General features: G+C 54.0%; 2 protein-coding genes across 4 annotated transcripts in view; one reads left to right on the forward strand and one right to left on the reverse strand.

Moving 5' to 3' along the window:
• The window catches only part of LOC138224561 (uncharacterized), a 277,799-nt gene that overhangs the window by 50,240 nt on the left and 211,244 nt on the right, over positions 1-16,315 (reverse strand). The window lies entirely within an intron of this gene.
• Positions 2,552-7,398, forward strand: ube2s (ubiquitin-conjugating enzyme E2S). Of its 2 annotated transcripts, XM_069182881.1 has the most exons (5): positions 2,552-2,698; positions 2,804-2,942; positions 4,363-4,510; positions 5,271-5,461; positions 6,359-7,398. In XM_069182881.1, the coding sequence occupies exons 2-5, from the start codon at positions 2,940-2,942 to the stop codon at positions 6,683-6,685; spliced, it is 669 nt and encodes a 222-aa protein (XP_069038982.1). In that variant the 5' UTR covers positions 2,552-2,698; positions 2,804-2,939; the 3' UTR covers positions 6,686-7,398. The 2 variants fall into 2 exon arrangements, with proteins under 2 accessions (XP_069038982.1, XP_069038981.1); XM_069182880.1 differs by having other exon boundaries at positions 2,552-2,942.

The following is a 16,315-nucleotide window of genomic DNA, read 5'->3' on the forward strand; positions in this document are numbered from 1 at the left end:
TCAGTTCTGGGCACTGCTGGGCTCCGGGGCTCAGTTCTGGGCACTGCTGGGCTCTGAGAGAGTTCTGGGCACTGCTGGGCTCAGGGGCTCAGTTCTGGGCACAACTGGGCTCTGGGGCTCAGTTCTGAACACTGCTGGGCTCTGGGGCTCAGTTCCGGGCACTGCTGGGCTCTGAGAGAGTTCTGGGCACTGCTGGGATCTGGGGCTCAGTTCTGGGCACTGCTGGGCTCAGGGGCTCAGTTCTGAACACTGCTGGGCTCTGGGGCTAAGTTCCAGGCACTGCTGGGCTCTGAGAGAGTTCTGGGCACTGCTGGGCTCAGGGGCTCAGTTCTTGGCACTGCTGGGCTCTGGGGCTCAGTTCTGTGTACTGCTGGGCTCTGAGAGAGTTCTGGGAACTGCTGGGATCTGGGGCTCAGTTCTGGGCACTGCTGGGCTCTGGGGCTCAGTTCTGTGTACTGCTGGGCTCTGAGAGAGTTCTGGGAACTGCTGGGCTCTGGGGCTCAGTTCTGTGTACTGCTGGGCTCTGAGAGAGTTCTGGGCACTGCTGGGATCTGGGGCTCAGTTCTGGGCACTGCTGGGCTCAGGGGCTCAGTTCTGAACACTGCTGGGCTCTGGGGCTCAGTTCCGGGCACTGCTGGGCTCTGAGAGAGTTCTGGGCACTGCTGGGCTCAGGGGCTCAGTTCTGGGCACTGCTGGGCTCTGGGGCTCAGTTCTGTGTACTGCTGGGCTCTGAGAGAGTTCTGGGAACTGCTGGGCTCTGGGGCTCAGTTCTGGACACAGCTGGGCTCCGGGGCTCAGTTCTGGGCACTGCTGGGCTCCGGGGTTCACAGCAGGGGCTGGGGAAGGCGGGGATCCCCGATACTCAGCAGGGGATTGGGGACACCGGACCCTGAACTGGGATCACTACTACCCTCGGGCTGTGTAAAACACAGATTCCTATTTATGATGTTAACGCCCAAAATTGGGCAGCCTGTTATAATTGTTCATAAAGCAATTCTGAACCGTATTCTACCACCTAATGTTGTTACACCTTTTAACGAACTTCATTCCTAGTCATTATGGTACAGAGATCTCATTTACCTGAAGTTAGACCACTCGTTTTTGAGATAAAATGAGCCCAATTAACGTGTTATTCTGACTACAGTATAGACCAGAGAAATACACGGTAGAGTGCTTATCACAGACTGGTGTGTTAAAGTTTAGCCAAGATACTCGTTTGGAAACCATTTTAAATGTTGCAGTGGTGCCACATAATCACACCTGCTGTGTTTCCGGATCAAAACCGACCAAACGATTTCATCTACAAAGACAGAGTATAAGAAAGTATGTTCGAGTGACCATTTGCTTGGCAAACATCACAAATTCAATCAGGTTCTAAGATAAAACGCACAGCCCCGTGTGTGTGAATTCTGCATCTTTATTATCGTCTCACCCAGTCATTTCCTACGGTCGCCCAGATCTGACCGGGGACATTACAGATGAACAAAATCTGAATAAACCACCTAACATTCAATTAAACTACTTATCGTTAACTCCATGTCTTCAAATGTTACCAAGCTTTATGGCGGTCAGATGACAGAAACCATATATATAAGAAAATAGCAAACCGGTCACGTTTGTCCGGAACTGAACTAAACCTGCTCAGAGCTCTGGAGACCCGCGATAATAATAATATTAATAATAATAATAATAATAATTGCTTACACTTATATAGCGCTTTTCTGGACACTCCACTCAAAGCGCTTTACAGGTAATGGGGATCCCCTCCACCACCACCACCGATAGGCGCAGCTAAATCAAATAGAGGTGCATTTTCTATAATAAAAAGTAGGTTTTCACGAATCCTCGGGCTTCCAAGCAGCAATTATAAAAAACTAAGAAGGTGGACATTTTGACAGCAACCACGTTTTAATATTCATCGTAGGTTTATGAGCAGACGTCTGCCGCCCAGGTGCGGACTTACGTCCATTTTAATACCCTCCTCCGTGCCTCGGCTTTAGCAGAGACAAACTATGTGGCAAAAATGAACATTTCCACACAAAAAAACAACCATAAATGAACACATTTAGCTCCTAAAACCGTAAAGCATAACAGCCATGGCTGAAGACCAGCAGCGCTCTAACAGGAATGTCGTCACTTAGCAAACTTCCGCCCCCTACGTCCCGGCACTCAAACAGACGCCGAGCCAATCACGGCGTACGGCGTACCTAATTCTTCTCTTATTGGATCAAACTAATGTCACTCCCGACGCTCCCCATCTTGATTTGCTTTCATTGCCGTCAATCAAGTACGCCGTTTACCCAGTGGGCGGTGTCGCCCCCCTCCCCGGAGAAAGAGGGGTAGGCACTAATTATTCAAACGGACCAATCAGAGTAAAGCATTTTCCACTCGCTCGACTGGCATTGGTCGAGACGGTTGCCGGGTGGCATGACGGGGAGCGGCCTCCGGCGGGCGATTGGCTCAGAGCGTTGCGGGTGGAAGTGACGTCAGGCGCTCCTCGTTTTCCGATTGGCTGGGCGGGCGGGATTTTTACTGTTTTTTTTGTATTTGTGTTCCTGTGCGTCCGCCCGTCGGAAAGAGAATTCGGCGCAGCATCCGTCCAGGGAGGGTATTAAAAATATAATAAATAATTTTATAAATATATTTGCAGCAGGAGCGTCGGAATCGGGGCCCGGAGTCGAGGAGGCGCTTAAATAAGGTGGGCCGCGGGTCCTTGTTGACGAGCGGGAGGTGAAATTATAAAACAAACCTGGAAATATATTTAGAATTTTTTTTATTATCATTTTTTTTTTTCTCGCCGGAGATCCTGTCCCTCTCTCGCCGAGGGGGCTGAACTTTAAAAAGAGCTGTCCTGGCCGAGATCTCTCTCTGCCCCCCTCCCCTCTCCTCTCGCTCTCCAGAAGCGCCCCGACCCCAGCGGTACCGGACCGGACCCAGACATGGTGAGTGAGCGCTGCGCCTCTCTCCCTCTTTAAATCGCCTCGGTCAGTACAAACACGCTGTTCGGCACAAGGTTCGGCCCCGGAGCCCTAACCGCTGGCTAGAAAGTCCACGGAGCCGCCGGGTCTGGACCCGCGGCCGGGCGGTACCGCTCGCCTCCCTCCAGCGAGCTGTTGCTGGAGTAAAAAGTACCCTTCTGCGAGAAGGCACGGTGATCAGGCGAGTGTGCGCCGCCTGCGGGTCCCGGGCCCGGTTCCGCGCGTCTCCCCGGGGTCTCTGCCCTCCTGGTCCGGTTCCGCTCGGCTGCGGCCCGGGACTGGAGCAGGCGCACACCGCTGCCGTAGATCGCGGCATGTGTCGCGCTGGGCTTCCGCCTCGCAGCGGCCCGGCCCGGCCCGGCCCGCCCGGTCGCTAGTAGGTGATTGATCCCGGTTTCTCATCCCGCTGTTGCCGGAAGGAAACCAGCGAATCCTGGTTAGCTTGTTCCCTCCTCCCACCACCCTCGGGGTACAGAAGCACCTCGTGCTCTCGGTTTTAAACGCTTTTCCGCACAGTTTCCACTCGTGTCACTCGGAAGACTCTGCTCCCGCCCTCGAGGAGTTTAATGATAATAATAATTACACTGATGTAGCCCTGTTCTGGACACTCCACTCAGAGCTCCCCTCCACCACCAGCAGGGTGTACCCCACCTGCACGATCTCCAGTCCGCTCCCACACTCCAGCTCTCAGTGGGGAGGAGAGCAGAGTGATGAGGCCAGTTCAGAGAGGGGGGTTATTAGGAGGCCATGACTGGTAAAGACCAGGGGGAAATTTGGCCAGGACACTGGGGTAACACCCCTACTCCTCTCGAGAGACGCCCTGGGATTGTTCATGACCACAGAGAGTCAGGACATCGGTTTGACGTCTCATCCGAAGGACGGCGCCTGTTTCCAGTCTAGTGTCCCCGTCACTGTACTGGGTGAGCGCCCCCTGCTGGCCCCACTGACGCCTCTGTCCCAGGAGTCTCCCTGCAGGTCCTGGCCAGGCTCCCCCTGCTGGGTACTTGTATCAGGTCCTCTTGTAGTGTTCAAGACTGAAGAGACACAGCTCCTCCAGCCTGAGTGGCCAGCAGTGGCCGTGGCCAGCGGTGTGCGGTCAGGCGTGGCCGTGGCCAGCGGTGTGCGGTCAGGCGTGGCCGTGGCCAGCGGTGTCCGGTCAGGCGTGGCCGTGGCCAGCGGTGTCCGGTCAGGCGTGGCCGTGGCCAGCGGTGTCCGGTCAGGCGTGGCCAGCGGTGTCCGGTCAGGCGTGGCCGTGGCCAGCGGTGTCCGGTCAGGCGTGGCCGTGGCCAGCGGTGTCCGGTCAGGCGTGGCCGTGGCCAGCGGTGTCCGGTCAGGCGTGGCTGTGGCCAGCGGTGTGTGACGTGATCCCCTCTCTCTTGTCCAGAACTCCAATGTGGAGAACCTGCCCCCCCAGGTCCTGCGGCTGGTTTACAAGGAGGTCAGCGCGCTGGCTGCTGACCCGCCAGAGGGCATCAAGATCTACCCCAGCGAGGAAGACATCACGGAGCTGCACACTGCCATCGAGGGGCCAGGTACACTGACCACTGACCACTGACCCCAGCCCCTGGCACACTGACCACTGACCCCAGCCCCAGCTCCAGGCACACTGACCCAGACTGACCAGTGTCCCCAGCCCCTGGCGCACTGACCACTGACCCAGACTGACCAGTGTCCCCAGCCCCTGGCGCACTGACCACTGACCCAGACTGACCAGTGTCCCCACCCCCTGGCGCACTGACCCAGACTGACCAGTGTCCCCACCCCCTGGCGCACTGACCCAGACTGACCAGTGTCCCCAGCCCCTGGCGCACTGACCACTGACCCAGACTGACCAGTGTCCCCAGCCCCTGGCGCACTGACCCAGACTGACCAGTGTCCCCAGCCCCTGGCACACTGACCACTGACCCAGACTGACCAGTGTCCCCAGCCCCTGGTGCACTGACCACTGACCCAGACTGACCAGTGTCCCCAGCCCCTGGTGCACTGACCACTGACCCAGACTGACCAGTGTCCCCAGCCCCAGCTCCAGGCGCACTGACCCAGACTGACCAGTGTCCCCAGCCCCAGCTCCAGGCGCACTGACCCAGACTGACCAGTGTCCCCAGCCCCTGGCACACTGACCACTGACCCAGACTGACCAGTGTCCCCAGCCCCTGGCGCACTGACCACTGACCCAGACTGACCAGTGTCCCCAGCCCCTGGCGCACTGACCCGTGTCCAGTGAGCAGGCGGGCTGGACCGCCCCCCTGCAGGCGGTGCTTGTGCTGACCCCTGACCCCTCTCTGCCCCCAGAGGGAACCCCGTTCGCGGGCGGCCTGTTCCACATGCGCCTGGTCCTGGGGAAGGACTTCCCTGCGGCGCCGCCCAAGGGCTACTTCCTGACCAAGATCTTCCACCCCAACGTGGGGCACAAGGGCGAGATCTGCGTCAACGTGCTGAAGAGGGACTGGCGGGCCGAGCTGGGGCTGAGACACGTGCTGCTGGTGAGGTCCGGGAGGGCTCGGGGAAGGTTCCGAGCGGCGCTCTTGTGCTCACGCGCTGTCCTGAGGAAGTGGAGAGGCACGCCCGCGCACGCCGAGACATATTTTAATACTATTCTAGATGATAATAATAATAATAATAATAATTGCTTACACTTATATAGCGCTTTTCTGGACACTCCACTCAGAGCTCTTTACAGGTAATGGGGATCCCCTCCACCACCCCCAGTGTGCAGCCCCACCTGGATGATGCGACGGCAGCCATAGTGCACCAGAACGCTCCCCACACACCAGCTCTCAGTGGGGAGGAGAGCAGAGAGTAATATAGCCAATTCATAGAGGGGGATTATAGATACTGTTTCATTTTTAAATATACTGCTTGATATCATCAGTATTCCTCAATTATTTTGAAGACTGCTGTTTAATATTCAATATAAATTCCACAAAGACGAATTTGGAACTGAGCACAAAGCCGTGAGCGTTGCGAGAGGGCTGTAAGAGGCCCTGTGGCCCAGAGCTTGTGAGAACTGTGACGCGATGCGGCCCTTCCTGCTCACTAGTCCTCGTGCTGCCTGATGTGCTGTGATGCAGAGTGAATCGTCCAGCTTGTGCAGCAGGTCTGTCCCACAGTGTGATCTGCAGCAGCGCTGACAGGTCAGTCGTGTTTGTGGGTAGGAGCGTCTGGAAGAGGAGAGCCGTCTTCCTGCTGGGCTGAAAGAGCTGATTCACACGCCTGCTTGTTCACAGTGGAACAGAGCTGCTTCAGCTCGTGCTGAGTCTCCGGCGCTGGGCTGCACTGGGAACTGGGGCTGCGGTGCCCTGCGGCTCCTCTCGCCTCCAGAGCCTCCCCGTCGGCAGTGTGCTAACCCCCTGTCCCCCACTGTCCCCCCTCTCTCGCAGACAATCAAGTGCCTGCTCATCCACCCGAACCCCGAGTCGGCCCTGAACGAGGAGGCGGGGCGCCTCCTGCTGGAGGACTACAGCGAGTACGCCTCCCGCGCGCGGCTCATGACCGAGATCCACGCCATGGGCGCGGGGCCGGACGCCGGCGAGGGCCCCCAGCCCAAGAAGCACGCGGGGGACCCCGCCAGCAAGCGGGCGGCGGCGGCGGGCGGGGCGGCGGCCTCGAACCCGGGGCCGGGCTCCAGCGGCGGCGGCGGAGGAGGAGGAGGGGGTGCGGCGGGCAAGAAGAAGACCGATAAGAAGCGGGCGCTCAGGCGCCTCTAGGGGCGCCCCCCCCCCGGCCCCTGGGGGTCATGCTCCCCCCCTCCCTCGGGGAAACGGGCCATGAGCAGTGTGGACAGAACCCCACTCCCCCCCATCCTCTCTCTGCGCCCCCAACCCTCCTGACCCCCACCGAGCCTCCTGCCTGGGGGGGGAGACCCCCCCTCTCGCTCTCTCTCGAAGTGGGGCGACCGTGCGGGGTCTCTCTCGAAGTGGGGTGACCGTGCGGGACCCTTGACCCGTAGTGTGGGAGTATCTGCGCTGGCGTGTCTGTGGGCGCAGCGCAGGTGGGGGGGGGCAGCGTTTTGGGGGTGCACGGGGGGGCGCTGGAGAAAGAGGGGGCCACGCACTGCGGACAGAGACTGAAGGGGGGACGGGAGACCCTGCAGGCTTCGTGCTGGTTGGATGCGCCTCGAATTTACAGGTTTATTGCCATGTCTTGGTGGCCTGTGAGGGCAGGGGTCAAGGGTCAGGAGGTCAGGGGGCAGCTGGGAGTGGGGTGCAATCACAGGATCCCCGGATTTTTTGAAATGTCTTTTTTCTCCCTACTTTTCTAAGATGTTTTTTTTAATCCCTGACTTTTTTTTTTCAAACTGCAAAACAAAAACACAAAACCGAACACCTCGCAGTCTGGGGAGACGCCTTTGATAAGTTATTTAATTTAACAAAATAAAAACCGGAAAAAAATGAGAAAAATAAAAATGTTTTAAAAATTGGTTCTGTTTTAAGATTTGGGTCTGTTATTTCTTGCCTATGCTTTATAAAATGTAGTCTTAAGAGTCTCTTTTTCGTGTCTTGTGCTAAAGTGTATATATTTACAACATCCACAGGGACTAGAAGAGTCTAGAGCCCTGTGACTGGGCTGTGTCAGTGTGTCCACAGGGACTGGAAGAGTCTAGAGCCCTGTGTCTGAGCTGTCAGTGTCCACAGGGACTGGAAGAGTCTAGAGCCCTGTGTCTGGGCTGTATCAGTGTGTCCACAGGGACTGGAAGAGTCTAGACCCCTGTGTCTGGGCTGTGTCAGTGTGTCCACAGGGACTGGAAGAGTCTAGAGCCCTGTGTCTGGGCTGTGTCAGTGTCCACAGGGACTGGAAGAGTCTAGAGCCCTGTGACTGGGCTGTATCAGTGTGTCCACAGGGACTGGAAGAGTCTAGAGCCCTGTGTCTGGGCTGTATCAGTGTGTCCACAGGGACTAGAAGAGTCTAGAGCCCTGTGACTGGGCCGTGTGAGTATGTCCACAGGGACTAGAAGAGTCTAGAGCCCTGTGACTGGGCTGTGTCAGTGTGTCCACAGGGACTAGAAGAGTCTAGAGCCCTGTGACTGGGCTGTGTCAGTGTGTCCACAGGGACTAGAAGAGTCTAGAGCCCTGTGACTGGGCTGTGTCAGTGTGTCCACAGGGACTAGAAGAGTCTAGAGCCTGTGTCAGTGTGTCCACAGGGACTAGAAGAGTCTAGAGCCCTGTGACTGGGCTGTGTCAGTGTGTCCACAGGGACTAGAAGAGTCTAGAGCCCTGTGACTGGGCTGTGTCAGTGTGTCCACGGGGACTAGAAGAGTCTAGAGCCTGTGTCTGGGCTGTGTCAGTGTGTCCACAGGGACTAGAAGAGTCTAGAGCCCCGTGACTGGGCTGTGTCAGTGAGAAAGGGTCATACTGTGTTTCCAATCTATACTGAAGGACAGATCTGGTTGGACTCATACTGTTTCATGCTTTATGTGCTGAGAGGAGCAGATCAACACAACTCAACCACATTCCATACATGGGCCTGGATGTGAATTGGTATTAATTACAAATGAGAGCTGAATTAGCTGTAATTAAGCTCGTTAGAGAAGCCGCTCTGCTCCTTGTCAGAATCTAGATCTCTGGAGTGTTTTTTTTTTTGTTGTATTTTTTAATTACTAGAGTTTTAATGGGTTAGTTGCCGTAGCAACTGGTCAAAGATCAATTTCCGTCTTTTTTCAAGTAAAAAATTAATAAAAGCAGGAAGAGCGAAGAGTCACGCCTGAGCGAGCGCGTCTGTGTGACAGGTGTGTGTCCGCGCACGTATCCGTGTGTCTGCAGGAACTGTGCGCAGTGTATTGATTGTGTGTAGAAAGAGTGTGTGTCGGCTGCGTGTGTTTTTCACTCTCTCTCCTGCTAAAGGCGAATTCCGGGGATAAGCAAAAGACATACTCCTCTACAAGGAATATTCCAGCGCGAAATTTCCCCATTTCTTGACTCACACGTGCGAATGCGTCTCCACGGCCGTGTGTGTGTATGTGTGTGTGCAGCGTTGAGTCATTGTGCGTTTGTGTTGCGCTGTTTTCAGTCCTCAGCTCATCGCTCACCGAGAGTGTGTGTAAGAGCCTATTATCTAACCCATCGCACCGCCCCTTTCCCCCTCCGCCCGCCCCCCGCCGCCGCGGCCGACCAATCCGCCGCAGCCCCCGGCCCGGCCTGGGAATAAAGCTCGCCGGCGATTGGCCAGACGCCCCGCCGCTCCGCGGGCCCGGCGGCCAATGGCGGCGCTCGACGGCGGCGGCGGAGCCCAATGGGCGAGCGAGCGCTGTCGCCAGCGGACCCGAGCGAGCAGCTGTCGGATCTGCAGCCTCTCCGCCCGAACCGGATCCTGCCAGAGACACCGCGCGGACCCGCGGACCCACGGACCCACGCCAGGCGCCACTCCACCGCGCTCCCACGACCCGAGCCGAGCCGAGCCGGACCGAGCCGGAGAGCGGGGTTCGGCGGGCGGAACCCGGGGGTACAGGCAGCGCACAGCTCGCGGGGGTGCGTGTGCGCGCTCTTCTCTTTCTGCCTATTTTTTTGGGGGGGAGGGGGTGTGCGCGCGTGCGCGTGTACGTGGAGCCCCCTCTTCTGCTCCGAGCGGTAGCCCCCCCCCCCGCCGGACAGGGGCCTCGGCTGAGATCTGGGGGTTCACGCGCGAGCGCAGAGGATGCCCCCGTCGGCCGCGCGCCGCCCGCGTGAGCGACAGCCCGACAGGTAGGAACAAAGACTGCTCTTCATCACTGTGGTGATCATCATCATCATCATCATCATCATCATTATCGTTATCATTATTATTCTTATTATTATTGTTATTATTATTATTGTTATTTTCATCAGTCTTGTTATGGTTGGTTTTCGCGCGAGTCGGGGGCTTGACTCCTGGCGGGGACCGTGCACGTCAGTGCGCAGTCACGGCTGGACGGGGTGTACACGCGTGACGGGGGACACGCATGTTCTCTCCCCGCGCCCGCGCCGGATTTCGCCATTTCTGTCTGACACGAGCGCGGAACGCACACCCTCAGACACGCGCGGACACGGACACGCACACGCGTGCAGCCCGGCTCCGCTTGTCGCGGCTGTGGACGGCGTGTCGTGTGTGCGCGTGTACGCGTGGTGTACCCCCCTACTCCCCTCCCCCACCGCCGTGTTCATAGTGAACATGCTGTGTGCACACACACACACACACTACCCACTGACACACTGACCCACTGACACACACAGTACACACACACACACACACTACCCACTGACACACTGACCCACTGACACACACAGTACACACACACACTACCCACTGACACACTTACCCACTGACACACTCAGTACACACACACACATCCTACCAACTGACACACTGACACACTCAGTACACACACAGTACACACACACACACTACCCACTGACACACACAGTACACACCCAGTACACACACACACACTGATCCACTGACACACACAGTACACACCCAGTACACACACACACACTGACCCACTGACACACTGACACACTGACACACACAGTACACACACAGTACACACACACACTACCCACTGACACACACAGTACACACCCAGTACACACACACACACAGTACCCACTGACACACACAGTACACACAGTATAAACACACACTGACAAACAGAGCACACACACTCTACTCACTGACACACTGACACACACAGCACACACACACTCAGTGTCACACTGACACACACAGTACACACACACTGTACACACTATAACACCCTGACACAAACACACCCACAGACACACAGTACACACACGCCCAGTGACACACACTGTACACACTGACACACACACGGTTCTCTTTCTCACACACACACACGCACCCCAGGGAGACGTCTCTCTCTCTCACACACACACACAAACACACACACACACACACAAACACACACACGCACTCCAGAGAGACGGCTCTCTCTCTCACACACACACACACTCCAGAGAGACAGCTCTTTTTCACAGATCTCTGATGGGGAGGGGTGTTCATGTGAAGTTACAGAGGAGCTGGACTGAGTGTCTCTCCAGTATCTCCAGCTCTGATGGGGAGGGGTGTTCATGTGAAGTTACAGAGGAGCTGGACTGAGTGTCTCTCCAGTATCTCCAGCTCTGATGGGGAGGGGTGTTCATGTGAAGTTACAGAGGAGCTGGACTGAGTGTCTCTCCAGTATCTCCTGCTCTGATGGGGAGGGGTGTTCATGTGAAGTTACAGAGGAGCTGGACTGAGTGTCTCTCCAGTATCTCCAGCTCTGATGGGGAGGGGTGTTCATGTGAAGTTACAGAGGAGCTGGACTGAGTGTCTCTCCAGTATCTCCAGCTCTGATGGGGAGGGGTGTTCATGTGAAGTTACAGAGGAGCTGGACTGAGTGTCTCTCCAGTATCTCCTGCTCTGATGGGGAGGGGTGTTCATGTGAAGTTACAGAGGAGCTGGACTGAGTGTCTCTCCAGTATCTCCAGCTCTGATGGGGAGGGGTGTTCATGTGAAGTTACAGAGGAGCTGGACTGAGTGTCTCTCCAGTATCTCCAGCTCTGATGGGGAGGGGTGTTCATGTGAAGTTACAGAGGAGCTGGACTGAGTGTCTCTCCAGTATCTCCTGCTCTGATGGGGAGGGGTGTTCATGTGAAGTTACAGAGGAGCTGGACTGAGTGTCTCTACAGTATCTCCAGCTCTGATGGGGAGGGGTGTTCATGTGAAGTTACAGAGGAGCTGGACTGAGTGTCTCTCCAGTATCTCCAGCTCTGATGGGGAGGGGTGTTCATGTGAAGTTACAGAGGAGCTGGACTGAGTGTCTCTCCAGTATCTCCTGCTCTGATGGGGAGGGGTGTTCATGTGAAGTTACAGAGGAGCTGGACTGAGTGTCTCTACAGTATCTCCAGCCGATATGTGTTTAAGAATCAGCTAGGGGAAATCGATGAGCTTCTATCTTCCAAACAGGCTGGAGGGGCCAAATGTTCTTCAAATCACTTTGCTTCGTCAAATTACAATAAGCTGCTTCTTCATGGTTTTTCAAGTGCATTTCAGAGAAAAACTGAACAATCTCTCTCTCCCACACTGCCTCTCTCTCTCGCCCACTCACATCTCCCTCTCTCTGCGTGAAGCCACTGTCTTCTTCTGCACAGGTCTCTTAGTAACGGACTGCAGTCAGTGTTCCTGTGCTGTAGTGTCCAGTCAGTCGGTGTCTCTGTGCTGTAGTGTCTGGACTCCAGGTGTGTGTGTGTATACAGTGTGTCCAGTAAGAGTCTGGACTCCAGGTGTGTGTGTGTATACAGTGTGTCCAGTAAGAGTCTGGACTCCAGGTGTGTGTGTGTGTATACAGTGTGTCCAGTAAGAGTCTGGACTCCAGGTGTGTGTGTGTGTGTGTATACAGTGTGTCCAGTAAGAGTCTGGACTCCAGGTGTGTGTGTGTATACAGTGTGTCCAGTAAGAGTCTGGACTCCAGGTGTGTGTGTGTATACAGTGTGTCCAGTAAGAGTCTGGACTCCAGGTGTGTGTGTGTATACAGTGTGTCCAGTAAGAGTCTGGACTCCAGGTGTGTGTGTGTGTGTATACAGTGTGTCCAGTAAGAGTCTGGACTCCAGGTGTGTGTGTGTGTGTGTGTATACAGTGTGTCCAGTAAGAGTCTGGACTCCAGGTGTGTGTGTGTGTGTATACAGTGTGTCCAATAAGAGTCTGGAATCCAGGTGTGTGTGTGTATACAGTGTGTCCAGTAAGAGTCTGGACTCCAGGTGTGTGTGTATACAGTGTGTCCAGTAAGAGTCTGGACTCCAGGTGTGTGTGTGTATACAGTGTGTCCAGTAAGAGTCTGGACTCCAGGTGTGTGTGTGTATACAGTGTCTCCAGTAAGAGTCTGGACTCCAGGTGTGTGTGTATACAGTGTCTCCAGTAAGAGTCTGGACTCCAGGTGTGTGTGTATACAGTGTGTCCAGTAAGAGTCTGGACTCCAGGTGTGTGTGTGTGTGTGTGTGTGTGTGTGTGTGTGTGTGTGTGTGTGTATACAGTGTGTCCAGTAAGAGTCTGGACTCCAGGTGTGTGTGTGTATACAGTGTGTCCAGTAAGAGTCTGGACTCCAGGTGTGTGTGTGTATACAGTGTGTCCAGTAAGAGTCTGGACTCCAGGTGTGTGTATGTGTACAGTGTGTCCAGTAAGAGTCTGGACTCCAGGTGTGTGTGTATACAGTGTGTCCAGTAAGAGTCTGGACTCCAGGTGTGTGTGTGTGTGTATACAGTGTGTCCAGTAAGAGTCTGGACTCCAGGTGTGTGTGTGTGTGTGTGTATATACAGTGTGTCCAGTAAGAGTCTGGACTCCAGGTGTGTGTGTGTGTGTGTGTGTGTGTGTGTGTGTGTGTGTGTGTGTGTGTGTGTATACAGTGTGTCCAGTAAGAGTCTGGACTCCAGGTGTGTGTGTGTATACAGTGTGTCCAGTAAGAGTCTGGACTCTAGGTGTGTGTGTGTATACAGTGTGTCCAGTAAGAGTCTGGACTCTAGGTGTGTGTGTGTGTGTATACAGTGTGTCCAGTAAGAGTCTGGACTCCAGGTGTGTGTGTGTATATACAGTGTGTCCAGTAATAATAATAATAATAATAATAATAATAATAATAAACTTTATTTTATATAGCGCCTTTAAAGGTGGCTTCTCAAAGCGCTTTACAGGATGACAATAACAATAAATAGGAAGACTACAACAATAAATAAGAAAATTTCACAAGACAGGACACAATTATAATTACAACAATACAACAATAAAAATAGAGGAGACCGTGGAAGATGGTATTAAGAAGAGCAGAGGGGTGAAGAATGGAACCAGTTAAGTAAAGGCTTTTCTGAAGAAGAAGGTTTTGAGTCTGGATTTGAAGGGGTTTAGAGAAGGTGACTCTTGGATATCCTTGGGCAAAGAGTTCCAGAGCTTGGGGGCATAGCAGGAGAAGGCCCTGTCACCCATACAATGTAGACGGGCTTGGGGGACAGTAAGGAGGGCAGAATTTGAAGAGCGGAGGTTGCAAGGTGGGGAATAGGGCGATAAAAGTTCAGACAGGTATTGAGGTGCCAAGCCATGTAAAGCCTTGTAGGTGAGCATGAGGATTTTAAAGTCTACGCGGAATTTGACCGGAAGCCAGTGCAAGGACTCCAGGATAGGAGTAATGTGAACACTTGTACTAGACCTGGTCAGGATTCGGGCTGCTGAATTTTGGACATACTGCAGCTTGTTCAGAGTAGATTTAGATACCCCAGGGAGCAGAGCATTGCAGTAGTCAATTCGGGAGAATACAAATATGTTGATCAGCTTTTCAGCCACAGTTAATGATAGCATAGGGCGTAGTCTTGCGATATTTCTAAGGTGAAAAAAAGATGTTTTGACAGTATGCTGTACATGTGGGTCGAATGTTAAGCCAGAATCGAATATAACCCCAAGGTTTTTCAATTTTGATTGAAGCTCAAGTACAGAGCCATCTACAGACAGGGTTACAGGACTGGCTTTACGAAGTTGATGGGGGGTACCAATAAGCATGACTTCAGTCTTGTCACAGTTAAGATGAAGGAAGTTTTGAGTCATCCAAATTTTTATGTCAGAGATGCAGTTAGATAGAAGAGTCTGGACTCCAGATGTGTGTGTCTGTGTATACAGTGTGTCCAGTAAGAGTCTGGACTCCAGGTGTGTGTGTGTATACAGTGTGTCCAGTAAGAGTCTGGACTCCAGGTGTGTGTGTGTATACAGTGTGTCCAGTAAGAGTCTGGACTCCAGGTGTGTGTGTGTGTATACAGTGTGTCCAGTAAGAGTCTGGACTCCAGGTGTGTGTGTGTATACAGTGTGTCCAGTAAGAGTCTGGACTCCAGGTGTGTGTGTGTATACAGTGTGTCCAGTAAGAGTCTGGACTCCAGGTGTGTGTGTGTGTGTATACAGTGTGTCCAGTAAGAGTCTGGACTCCAGGTGTGTGTGTGTATACAGTGTGTCCAGTAAGAGTCTGGACTCCAGGTGTGTGTGTGTATACAGTGTGTCCAGTAAGAGTCTGGACTCCAGGTGCGTGTGTGTGTGTACACTGTGTCCAGTATGAGTCTGGACTCCAGGTGTGTGTATGTATACAGTGTGTCCAGTAAGAATCTGGACTCCAGGTGTGTGTGTGTGTATACAGTGTGTCCAGTAAGAGTCTGGACTCCAGGTGTGTGTGTGTGTATACAGTGTGTCCAGTAAGAGTCTGGACTCCAGGTGTGTGTGTGTATACAGTGTGTCCAATAAGAGTCTGGACTCCAGGTGTGTGTGTGTGTGTATACAGTGTGTCCAATAAGAGTCTGGACTCCAGGTGTGTGTGTGTACACTGTGTCCAGTAAGAATCTGGACTCCAGGTGTGTGTGTGTGTGTGTGTGTGTGTCTGTGTATGTGTGTGTATACAGTGTGTCCAGTAAGAGTCTGGACTCCAGGTGTGTGTGTGTATACAGTGTGTCCAGTAAGAGTCTGGACTCCAGGTGTGTGTGTGTGTACAGTGTGTCCAGTAAGAGTCTGGACTCCAGGTGTGTGTGTGTGTACAGTGTGTCCAGTAAGAGTCTGGACTCCAGGTGTGTGTGTGTGTATACAGTGTGTCCAGTAAGAGTCTGGACTCCAGGTGTGTGTGTGTACACTGTGTCCAGTAAGAGTCTGGACTCCAGGTGTGTGTGTGTGTGTGTGTGTATATACAGTGTGTCCAGTAAGAGTCTGGACTCCAGGTGTGTGTGTGTATACAGTGTGTTCAGTAAGAGTCTGGACTCCAGGTGTGTGTGTGTACACTGTGTCCAGTAAGAGTCTTGACTCTGTGTGTGTGTGTTCACAGTGTGTGTACAGTGTCTAACATTGTGTGCCCAGTGTTTTGTTGGTAGACACACTCCCTGGTCTGTGTGTGGTGCAGTATTTTGTCCAGCTTCTGTATTCCTGAAACTCTCTTTGACATTCAGTCTTCTTGTCTCTCCTTTCTGCAGAATTCCTAGAATCCTCTGTTTTTTCCCGGAGGGGAGGACATCTTGGTCTCCGAGGCTGTGCCGCCTGGAGGTACCGGGAGGAATTTCCGCCTGGCTGCAGTGAGATTGAGCCGAGGAGATAGATCTGTGTTCTGGGCAGGCGGTAGTTGTGGATTGGTCTTCTTCCTTCAGCCCTCGATTGCGAAAGAGGCCGGGGAATAGGGGGAGTAGGACCGCCTCGGATGTCTCCCTAAAACCAAATAAGGGAGTTGATTAGGAGAAAGGACAAGACTCAGATCCGAACACCAGGATACATGTCCAATACCGGCAAATAAAGAATAAGAATACTGACCCAGCTACTCCCGGAGATAGGAGCCACACCCAGAGTCCCCTGCGCCTCCTCGGTCAGCCAATCCGCTCCCATCACCG

The sequence above is a fragment of the Lepisosteus oculatus genome, chromosome 23 (genome assembly GCF_040954835.1).
Source record: "Lepisosteus oculatus isolate fLepOcu1 chromosome 23, fLepOcu1.hap2, whole genome shotgun sequence".
NCBI classification, from domain to species: domain Eukaryota; kingdom Metazoa; phylum Chordata; class Actinopteri; order Semionotiformes; family Lepisosteidae; genus Lepisosteus; species Lepisosteus oculatus.

Coding starts and splice junctions, on each gene's coding strand:
- ube2s (XM_069182880.1), top strand. Junction 4,511..5,270: donor CACTGCCATCGAGGGGCCAG/GTACACTGACCA, acceptor CTCTGCCCCCAG/AGGGAACCCCGTTCGCGGGC. Junction 5,462..6,358: donor GGCTGAGACACGTGCTGCTG/GTGAGGTCCGGG, acceptor CCTCTCTCGCAG/ACAATCAAGTGCCTGCTCAT.